This window comes from Panthera pardus, unplaced genomic scaffold, assembly GCF_024362965.1.
Source record: "Panthera pardus isolate Hobbes unplaced genomic scaffold, ASM2436296v1 HiC_scaffold_19, whole genome shotgun sequence".
NCBI lineage: Eukaryota > Metazoa > Chordata > Mammalia > Carnivora > Felidae > Panthera > Panthera pardus.
In genome coordinates, this window is record NW_026526754.1 from 25,091,881 (window position 1) to 25,101,555 (window position 9,675).

The window sequence follows — 9,675 nt, forward strand, 5'->3', positions numbered from 1 at the left end:
TTAGATTCAGCTGCCTGTACCTCTCCAAGACCAGGATTGTTTACCTTCTAAACGTGAAACAGAGCATAGAGAACCACAGTGTATTTGGGAGAGAAGACAGTTCCCGCCCTCCTGATGAGCAGCTATGAGCAGAAATATTTACAAAGTCCCCTTATCACCATTGGTCTGAAGAAGAGGCTGTGCCTAGAATTCGTGATGCCATTACAGTCCCAGAATCCTACGCTCTCCCTCTAGAATGCATAGCAAGCTTACATTTGGAGTGTTCCCTTCTGACTGAGATCAATTCTTTTTTTTTTTTTTTTTTAAGTTTATTTATTTTCAGAGAAACCGTGTGAGCAGGGAGGGGCAGAGAGAAAGAGACATAGCATCCCAAGCAGGCTCCACACTGTCAGCACAGGGCCTGACATGGGGCTCAAACTCACAAAACCGTGAGATCGTGACCTGAGCCGATACCAAGAGTTGGATGCTTGACTGACTGAGCCACCCAGGCACCCCTCAACTGAGGTCAGTTCTTGCCTCTAACCCCCAACCACTGTTTTGATTACAAAATCTATTTCACCAGGGCGCCTGGGTGGCTCAGTGGGTTAAGCATCCAACTTCGGTTCAGGTCATGATCTAGTGGTTCGTGGGTTCCAGCCCCCCACATCCGGCTCTGTGCTGACAGCTCAGAGCCTAGAGCCTGCTTCCAATTCTGTGTCTCCCTCTCTCTCTGCCCCTCCCCTGCTCACACTCTGTCTGTATGTCTCTCTCAAAAATAAACATTAAAAAAAATTTTTTTTAATAATAAAAAAAAGAAAACTATCTTACAGGGCCACCGGGGTGGCTCAGTTAGTTCAGCGTCTAATTCATGGTTTCGGCTCAGATCATGATCTCGCGGTTTCGGTTTTGTGGATTCAAGCCTAGCATCCACTTGGGACTCTCTCTCCCCCTGCCTCTCCCCTGCTCGGTGCTCTCTCTCTCTCAAAATAAATAGTCTTAAAAACAAAACAAAACAAAACAAAACAAAACAAAACAAAACGACACGACATATATTTTAGGTGGTGGCCTAGAGCACAAATAGCAAAACGGAAATGGAACAGCACTTAGCCTTAAAAATGCTGGTTGCAACCCTGTCCGCGGATCCCTGGGTGGCCGATAACTTGCTACAGGCCGTCCACAAAGTATGAACCTGGGACATACGGGAAACGGTCGTTTCTGTTTTCCCAACGCTCGGCTCCTTACGGAAAGCCTGGAGAAGACGGAGGAACAAAGCCCCCAAGCCGGCGCTGGGCCTTCGGAGGACACCCCGCCGGCTGCGCCCTCGCGCCTCCCGGGCAGCGGGGTCTCCAGGACTCCAGACGACCGCGGCCGTAGGCTCTGGGGACTAACACGCCCTTTCTTGCCACTGATCCCGTTCTGAAAGCCGCTCTTCCTTTTAAAAACATGGCAGCGGGACTGACATACGATTCGCACCCAGAGCCGACGCAGGGGTCTTCGTGCGGGGGTCTGGCTGCCCCGGGGCGCCTCGCCGCGGAGGGCCAGTGTCGTCCAACGCGCACCGCTTGCAATTCAAGCAGGAAGTACGTAGCATGTCTCTCCGCTCCGGGACCGCACTGGCTCGACGACCGCCGCCGGCCGGGGAGGGTCGTCAAATCCCTAAGCCCTGCGGAGGCGGCCGGCTCTACGGCGCATGCGCGCTGCGGCCCGGCAAAAAGAGCACCAGTGCGCATGCGCCCCGGCGAGTCCATTTCCCGGCCTCCCCCGCATCACGCCCTGGCGCCGAAGGTTCCGCCCGCGGAGGGGCGGGGCCACGCGCGGCGGGAAAATCGGCGCGGAGCGCGGCCCCACTTCCGGCCCCGGACTGTACCCTGCTCGGTCTCGGTCCAGTCGGGTCCCCGGCCCCCGGCCCCGGGTCCCGCCATGGCACAGCCCCGTCTCACCGACTTCTTCGCGCGCCGCCGCCCCGGACCCCGCGCCGCGCCGCCGCGGGCCAAGCCGGCCTGGCGCACCCCGAGCCCCGCCAAGCCGGCACCCCCCACCCCGGCCCGGACCCCGGGGGGCAGCCGCAAGCGCGCCCGCCCGCCCGCCGAGCCCACGCGCGACCACCCCGCGCCGCCCGCGCGCAGGCGGCTGCGGCTACCGGCCGACACGGTGAGGCCGCGGCGGGGAGAGGGGGGAAACTGAGGCCGGGGCGGGGGGCGGGGTGAGTGGATGGGCACCGACGGGAGAAAACACTTGGAGGGGAGAGCCGGGAAACAGGGCGGGGTGGCCCCCAAAAAGACTTGCCCTGGAGGGAGGGCGCAGACCAGGGGGTTGCATGCACACGGTAAACCGAAGCCTCGAGAGGGAGGACTCGACCATTCGGAGAATGGGCCTGGAGCCGCTGCGGGAGACAGTGGAGAAAGCGCGGGGCCGGGTCACTTGAGACCCGGCAGGTGGGCCGGCCTGCTGGAGAGCACGTCAGTGGGGGTGGGGACAGAAGGCACTGGAGTTAGCAGGGCCGGAGGGCCCGAGTGCAGTGGGCGGCTGTGTGTCTAGCTTGCCAGCAAGGCTGGGCAAGGGGTCAGGCCTGGCCCCTCTGACTTGACTCCAGCAGAAACTGTCATTGGTGCCCCCAGCAGCTGGTGTGTAGCCAGCTGAGGGAAGTAGGAAACCCTCTCTTACCGCAGGGTGTCCTCACTCGTTCTCCTTTGCGGTCCTGTCCACCAGGTCTCGAGCCCCAGTGCCCTGGCTGCCCCAGGCTCCCCAGAGGAGGCCACTCTCTCAGCAGGTCAGCTGCCCTGCTTGGCAGCCCAGGAGGACAAGGTGAGGCTGGCCCCGGGGGGGAGGGAGAGCGGTGTGGGGGTGACGGGCCAGCTGATGGCATCTTGTGTCCACAGGCCTCCTCAAAAGTCACACTTTCTGAGCTCAAGTCGTGCCTACAGCGGGCACGGGAGCTAGGGGCCCGGGCCCAGGAGCTGAAAGCAAGTGCCCAGAGGAAGGATGCTGGGGAACCACGCGTGCTGGAGGACCAGGGGCAGCCAGCAGGGCCATGGTGAGTCCTGGGTGGGCAGACAGGCACCCAGGGAAAGGCTAGGCTGGTGGGAAGATGGCAGGCGGGACAAGGCTGGGGGTGCTGCTCCCCTTCCAGTCCCTGCCACTCACTTGCTCTGCACCTCAGCCTCCATCCATAAGAGGGTGCCCGTTCTTGCCTCGGTGGCCCTTGTGACTTTGGAATGCCGTCTACAGCTGCCATTTGTTGGGTATTTGTCTCCTGCGCCCATGTCTGTCCTCCCCAGCTCCTGAGGTCATATGTGCCTCGTAGAGATAAGGAGCCAGGACTTCCCTAGGTGACCGGGCGAGATGTGAGGCCACGCTTTTCTGGTTCCAGGCCTAGTGCTGGTGACGGGAGACTGGGCGCGCCGGGGCTTTGGGACTGGTGTGTGGTGTGTCACGGGAACAGGGACGGTTTTCAGGCCCCGGCTCCGGGGTCTCCCTGGCCATTTGGCCTGCCTGCCGTTGGTGTTGGAGGGTGTGGGTCTGGTGCTTCTCCTGAGGCCTCGCTCCCCTCCTGGCAGCGGACAGAAGGCACCCGCCTACCAGCGCTTCCACGCCTTGGCCCAGCCGGGGCCCCCGGGGCTTGTGCTGCCCTACAAGTACCAGGTGCTGGCCGAGATGTTCCGCAGCATGGACACCATCGTGGGCATGCTCTACAACCGCTCCGAGACCGCGACCTTTGCCAAGGTTAAGCAGGGCGTCCAGGACATGATGCGCAAGTGAGTGGCCCGCAGAGGGTGGGAGCCTCACCCTGCCTGTACGGTCTGAGTGTGCCCTTCCCGGCGCGCTCTGACCCAGCACCTTGTCCCGCAGGCGCTTTGAGGAGCGCAACGTGGGCCAGATCAGAACCGTGTACCCCGCTTCTTACCGCTTCCGCCAGGAGCGCGATGTCCCCACCTTCAAGGATGGCGTCAAGAGGTCCGATTACCAGCTTACCATTGAGCCGCTGCTAGACCAGGGTGAGCGCGCTCTGACTGAGGTCACGCGTGTCCGAGCCTCGGTTTCCCCGCCAGTGACACTGCGTGGTTTTGGGCGTGGCGTGAGGCGTCGGAGACCAGCAGTCTGGGGCCTGGGTGACGGGGCGGGCCCGGGCTGGGGGCTCAGGCCTGAAGTCTTCCCGCAGAGGCTGGCAGCACGGCTGCCCAGCTCACGGCCTCGCACCTCCTGCGGCGCAGACAGGTCTTCGGCCAGAATCTGGTGGAGCGCGTCCGGGAGCACCACAGGGTGAGTGACGGGGGCGACCGGCTCCGTCCTCGGAGGAAGCACCTCCCCGGCAGGCCCTGGGCTGGGCCCCGAACCGTCCCTGTCATAGCTCCGTCTCACCCCGCAGGAGACGGGCCCTCGTGAGAGGCTGACTCTTCGAGTTCTCTTCACCCGTCTCTGTGGCTGCCTCGTGGGGTGGGTGCAGGGCTGGGCGAGAGCCCCGCTCCTGGTTCCCCAGTGGAGGGCCGGGAGCTCAGGGCTGCAGCCTCAGGCCCTGGGGGCGCGTGATGGGCTCAGTGCTGCTCTGTGCCGGGTGTCGTGCCCTTTGGCCCAGCTGAGCACCTGAGCCCAAGATGGCCCGACTGGGCGGGCTAGGAACGGAGCAGCCCTGCCCGGCCCCGCCCAATGCAGATGTGCCTGGGCTCACCTGGCACTCGCGTCTCCTCACACAGGCCTTCCTCGCCTCCCTGAGCCCGCCCATGGTGGTGCCTGAGGACCAGCTGACACGTTGGCACCCCCACTTCAATGTGGACGAAGTGCCTGACATCGAGCCGGCCGAGCTGCCCCAGCCCCCCACCACGGAGAAGCTGGCCACCGCCCAGGAGGTGCTGGCCCGTGCCCGCAGCCTGATGTCACCCAGGGTGAGGTCGCCTTAGGGCTTGCGGGGCGGGCACCTGACAGGATCCATGCTTGGCCCAGCGCCTCCGGGGTGGTGGGACGTGCCCTCCCCCCTTACGGAGCGCTGCCTACTTGGCAGGCTGCGCCCTGGGCACCGGCCACCTGCCGTGACGCTCAGGGCGAGCCTAGGCCGGCAGACAGTGACCTCCCTGGGGCCGGGCCGGGTTGGGGGGGGGGGGGGCCTTCTGATTCTCCCCTCTGAACTGCCTCAGATGGAAAAGGCCCTGAGCGACCTGGCTCTGCGTACGGCCAAGTCCGGCAGCCCCGGGTCCCCCGGCCCTGCCCCGCCGGCCGCCCCGCCTGCTGCCCCGCCTGCCGCCCTGAAGGGGGTGTCCCAGGACCTGCTGGAGCGGGTGAGTGCCCGGGGTCCTGGCAGGGGCCCGTGGGACCGGCTCCCCACTGACCGTTCTCGGGGCCTACCGCAGGTCCGCCGCAAGCAGGCGCAGAAGCAGCTGGCGCAGATGACGCGGCAGCCGGAGCAGGAGCGGCGGCTGCAGCGGCTGGAGCGGCTGCCCGAGCTGGCCCGCGTGCTGCGTGGCATCTTCGTGTCGGAGCGCAAGCCCGCCCTCACCATGGAGGTGGCCTGCGCCAGGATGGCAGGCAGCTACCGTGCGGCCCTGAGCCCTGGTGTGTGCAGGGGCGGGGCCGGGCCCTCCCTGTGCCCCCTCCCTGTGTTCCCCGCTCAGGATGAGGCTGGGCACGGTGTCCTCGAGCCCCCCACCCGGCCCCCAGACCCCCTCAGACAGCGCCGGGCCCCACGGGACTGTGGGTTCCCTCCAGGCTGCAGGGCGACCCCACACCCCCCCTCCAGGCCCAGTTGGGCTCAGTGGGAGGGTCAGCTCCTCAGCAAGGCCGTTCTGTCACTGCCCTGGCCCGAGCCCTTCCACCTTCCCACCGTTGGGTGTGCTGCTTTGAGGCTTGGACAGGCCTGCCGGGGGGGGAAGAGGGGGTGGTCCTAAGGCAGGCCCGCTGACTGGTCTGGATCCCCCCATAAGGGGTCAGTACCCCCTCCCAGGCGCACGGCCCTGCTCACATCCTGTCTGTCTGCAGGGGAGATGGAGAAGCACGTACAGCTGCTCTCTGAGCTGCTGCCCGACTGGCTCAGCCTCCACCGCGTCCGCGCCGACACCTATGTCAAGCTGGACAAGGCTGCTGACCTGGCAGGTGTCCTCGCCCGGCTGGCCCACCTTGCCCGTGCCGAGGCGGCGCTGTGAGCCTCGCGGGCCTGGGCTTAGGTCCTTGGCCTGCCGTGTCTCTTTTATTCCCTTTAGGAACACAATGCACTTTTCTTCCCCTCCTAACTCCCCACCAGGGTCCCTGGCCAGTGCGGGTGGTGGGCCCACCCTCTTGCAGAATATTGTCATTAAACTGGTTTCTGTTGGTGACTGTCGTCGTTGGTGTCTTTGGGGGCGTAGCGGAGCGGGGTGGCTTTGCAGTCTGCGCAAGCTTGGGTGAGGCGGTTGGCACAGTGCCCCTGATATGTCCACACGGGAATCCCTGGTGACCCAGTAAGCTCGGTGTCACCGCTGGACCCGTACAAGAGGGAGGCGGACTGCAGGACCGGGGGATGCAGGGGGGACCCGGAGCCCGATTTTTCCTGGAACCTTCAGGAGCCAGCCCCTGACAGTGTCGTGGGCCACCCTGCTGGTGTGACTGACCACAGCAACCGAGAGGCCGTTTGGGCAGCACCTGCCTCCTGAGAGGCAGCTGGGAGCAGAGAGCCACAGGATGCCAGACACACGTCCGCCCAACCCGCCAAGTGGGATTCCCGCACCTCTTGGCCATAAAGATAAAGATAAAAAACAGCCACTCTAGCAAAGCACTTTATTCACCTCTTTTCAGTGTTCGTAGGTGGCCCTGCAGTGGCCGGGGCTCCGGCCTGAGCTACCGGCTCCAGGCCTCGGCACCTCCAGAACCTGCAGGAAGGGCCCCAGGTGGTAGAAAAGGGCAAGTGCAAAAAAGTTAAAAAGAAGTCCAGACGGGTGGCCGGCGCCCCCTGGCGGCCATCGGCCAGCCACGAGGCCGGAAGGCCTCTCCACCAGAGGGGGGAGGGTGGGTCAGTCGTACTGCAGAAGAGAGAAGACCGGCACGGCCCCCAGCTTCTCCCTGCCCTTCAGCGAGGTCAGCTCCACCAGGCTCACGCACTCCAGCACCTCCACCCGCAGCTGGCCCAGCAGCTCACAGGCCGCACGCATGGTTCCTGAGTGGGTCGGCAGAGGGCACACGATGAGGCCCCACCCAGCCGGGGGGCGGGGAGGGGGAGGAGGTGGTGTGGGGACCAGGCTCCCACCTGCCCACACAGGGTCTCGCCGCTCACGCGTAAACTGTACAGTGCTGAGGCCCCAACCCACGTCTCACATGTGGTCTGAGCCACTTTCCTGCACCCCCAGCAGTCCTAGCGCCAGGCCCTGTGTGCCGGGGGGGGGGAAGGACCCTCACCCCCAGTGGCCAGCAGATCGTCCACGACAACCACCTTCTGCCCTGGCTCCAAGGCGTCTCTCTGGATTTCCAGCTCAGCCTGCAGATGGGAAGCAGGCACTCGGTCTGCACGTCTCCAGACGCGGCCCTGGTGTGCAGAGCCCGGGAGGTGGTGCCGACGAGAGCCCAACCCACCCAGCTGCCGCTTGGCTGCGTGAGCTAGGCTGGCGTCTCAGGCAGAGTTGGCATCAGCCGCGGCAGCGACACCCGACCCAGGGGATATGCTCAGGAAACCCAAGGGTCACGGGTGGCGGTGCCCAGCCCGCTCACCTTCCCATATTCCAACGTGTATGAGGTGGACACCGTGGGGCCGGGCAGCTTCCCTCGCTTTCGGATGAGCACGCAGCCCAAGCCAAGCTCCTGGGCCAGGGAGGGTCCGAACAGAAAGCCTCGGGAGTCTAGGCCTGTTGGTCAGAGGTGGGGTGTCAGGGGTGGCTGTGTGGCACGGGAGCACGAGGGTCCCCAGGGGCAAGAAGCCCCTGGCTTTGGTGGCTCCAGCTAAAAGTCTTTGACTGAGCACCTACCTCTGTGCACAGGGCCTGCTGGGTGCTGCAGGGCAGGAGACGGGGACCCAGAAGCGGAAATAACTGTGTGGCCTCTGGGAAGTTACCTGCCTTCTCCCCACAGCCCTGCCGCCAGCCTGTCACTGGGCTGCTAGTAAGTAAGGAGCAGACTCAGACGGCTCTTGTCATTCTTGCGGCAGCATCTGCCCTGGAGGGGCTGGCCCCGGGCTATCTCCTGCTACTCCCGTGGTCACTCACGGGGAAGCGCAGGCCCCACCCCCTAGGGGTGCAGCGAGGGAGGGCTTCCAGAGGAAGGAGCCCTCTGAAGGACACAGTCAAGTGAAAAGCCATGGTCCCGCAGGGCAGCGGGGAGCCATGGGCGGGCCGGGGCATGGCCTTGTCACGGAGACCTGGCCTGCTGGGGTCCTCCCTGAAGCCCCGTGCTGGGCAGAGGGCCTGGCCCACAGCTCAACACACAGACGGCCAACAAGAGTGTTCTTGGCCCAGTGGACTCTGGTCAGACACCCCTGGGGATACTCAGCCCGTGGCCCCACCAGTCCAGAACGGAGGACCAGGAAGTCGGCGAGAGGGAGGGGCACGGCGATGGGGTGACCTTGCCCTCAGCCGGCCACCACAAGGACGCGCCCACCCTCAGGCGGCCAAGTGCCGCTCAGCAGGTCCATCCTTACAACCTACTCGAGGGTCGGCAGCCAAGCACGGTGCGACGTTCAGCGTGTCCCCGACGGACGCCCCTCAAGCCTCTCCTAAGCTAACGTGGGTCGCCCCCCCCGTCCGCGCCGCTCAGGGCTCAGGGGGAAGGAACGCCCACGGTACCCTCGCGGAGCCTGGCACAGACCCGGCGACCTCTCCGGGCCTCTCGAGACACCCCAGGGCACAGCATCGGCGCCGGGGGCAGGCAGGAGGCCCGGGTTGGGTTCACCCGGGATTCGAGGACCCGCCCCTGCCCCCTCCACTTACCCACGATGTAGTCGATCTTGCCGCCGTGGGTCTCTTTCAGGTGATTCGTCAGGAGGCGGATGGACGCGCGGAAGGAGTCGGGGTCCTTCAGGACGGGCGAGATATCCCTGGCACGCGAGGGCAGGCCTGGTGACCCCCGGGGTCGGGTCCGGGCCCCGCACGGGGACGGCGGGCTCGCTGGCCTGGCCCCGCGCGGTCGCCCCCCCGCCCCGCCCCGCGCCCGCCCCCGCACCTGAACAGCACGCCGGGCACGGGGAAGTCCGGGAAGCTGCGGATGCGCCGCGCCACCAACTGCAGGTCGGCGTCCGCCATCGCGGGGTGAGCGCGTGTCCGCGAGCGGCAGGTGCGCGCCGGCGGCTCTGCGCCTGCGCGAGCGGGCGGGGCGCCTACGCTAGGCGCCAGTGGGCGGGGCCGCCGTCGCCCGCAGGGACTACCGTATTCCACCGAATCTTGGGTGCCGCGTTGTTGCTCTAGCGCCCTGAACAGGCGCGCCCGGTCCGGCTCGTCGCCGCCGCCGCGCTCGCTCTCCTACCGCGCGGTGCGAGGGGCGGACGCGCGCGGCCACCAACACGCGGGGCCCAGCCCGAGCGTCCCCTGCAGGAGTACGCCGGTGGACGGGGACGGCAGCGGGGGTGCCGAGTCCTGGAGGGGACGGGCCGGCTCCGCCAGACCCTCCGGGAGCGCGCGGGAGTTGGGAGTGCCGGGGCCACCGAGAGTCCAGCCCCGGCATCAGCGACGGGGCGGGGCAGAGGGAAACCCACCCGCCCACTTCCGCAAAGGGTCAAATCCTTAGAAACCAAAAAAAAAAAAAAAAAAAAAG

General features: G+C 65.5%; 2 protein-coding genes across 2 annotated transcripts; one reads left to right on the forward strand and one right to left on the reverse strand.

The window, feature by feature from the left end:
• The first annotated feature begins 1,760 nt into the window (after nt 1–1,760).
• Nucleotides 1,761–6,281, forward strand: CDT1 (chromatin licensing and DNA replication factor 1). The gene is made up of 10 exons (XM_053906756.1): nt 1,761–2,130; nt 2,689–2,784; nt 2,859–3,013; nt 3,537–3,734; nt 3,829–3,974; nt 4,139–4,239; nt 4,671–4,859; nt 5,109–5,249; nt 5,322–5,523; nt 5,947–6,281. Exons 1-10 carry the CDS (start codon nt 1,900–1,902, stop codon nt 6,108–6,110), a joined length of 1,623 nt encoding a protein of 540 aa, XP_053762731.1. The 5' UTR covers nt 1,761–1,899; the 3' UTR covers nt 6,111–6,281.
• Nucleotides 6,282–6,723: 442 nt separating this feature from the next.
• APRT (adenine phosphoribosyltransferase) lies at nt 6,724–9,639 on the reverse strand. Its single transcript, XM_019412940.2, has 5 exons — nt 9,088–9,639; nt 8,856–8,962; nt 7,645–7,778; nt 7,336–7,414; nt 6,724–7,096 (listed from the first exon to the last, which is right to left on the reverse strand). Exons 1-5 carry the CDS (start codon nt 9,165–9,167, stop codon nt 6,954–6,956), a joined length of 543 nt encoding a protein of 180 aa, XP_019268485.2. The 5' UTR covers nt 9,168–9,639; the 3' UTR covers nt 6,724–6,953.
• Nucleotides 9,640–9,675: the final 36 nt, after the last annotated feature.

What these genes read in the sequence shown, in the direction of transcription:
- CDT1 (XM_053906756.1), top strand. Translation starts at nt 1,900, where the DNA reads ATGGCACAGCCCCGTCTCACCGACTTCTTCGCGCGCCGCCGCCCCGGA. An exon ending in GTCCAGGACATGATGCGCAA is followed by an intron (nt 3,735 to 3,828) that starts GTGAGTGGCCCG and finishes CTTGTCCCGCAG; the next exon opens with GCGCTTTGAGGAGCGCAACG. An exon ending in CCCAGGACCTGCTGGAGCGG is followed by an intron (nt 5,250 to 5,321) that starts GTGAGTGCCCGG and finishes GGCCTACCGCAG; the next exon opens with GTCCGCCGCAAGCAGGCGCA.
- APRT (XM_019412940.2), bottom strand. Translation starts at nt 9,167, where the DNA reads ATGGCGGACGCCGACCTGCAGTTGGTGGCGCGGCGCATCCGCAGCTTC. An exon ending in GTGCCCGGCGTGCTGTTCAG is followed by an intron (nt 8,963 to 9,087) that starts GTGCGGGGGCGG and finishes CTCGCGTGCCAG; the next exon opens with GGATATCTCGCCCGTCCTGA. An exon ending in CAAGATCGACTACATCGTGG is followed by an intron (nt 7,779 to 8,855) that starts GTAAGTGGAGGG and finishes TCTGACCAACAG; the next exon opens with GCCTAGACTCCCGAGGCTTT.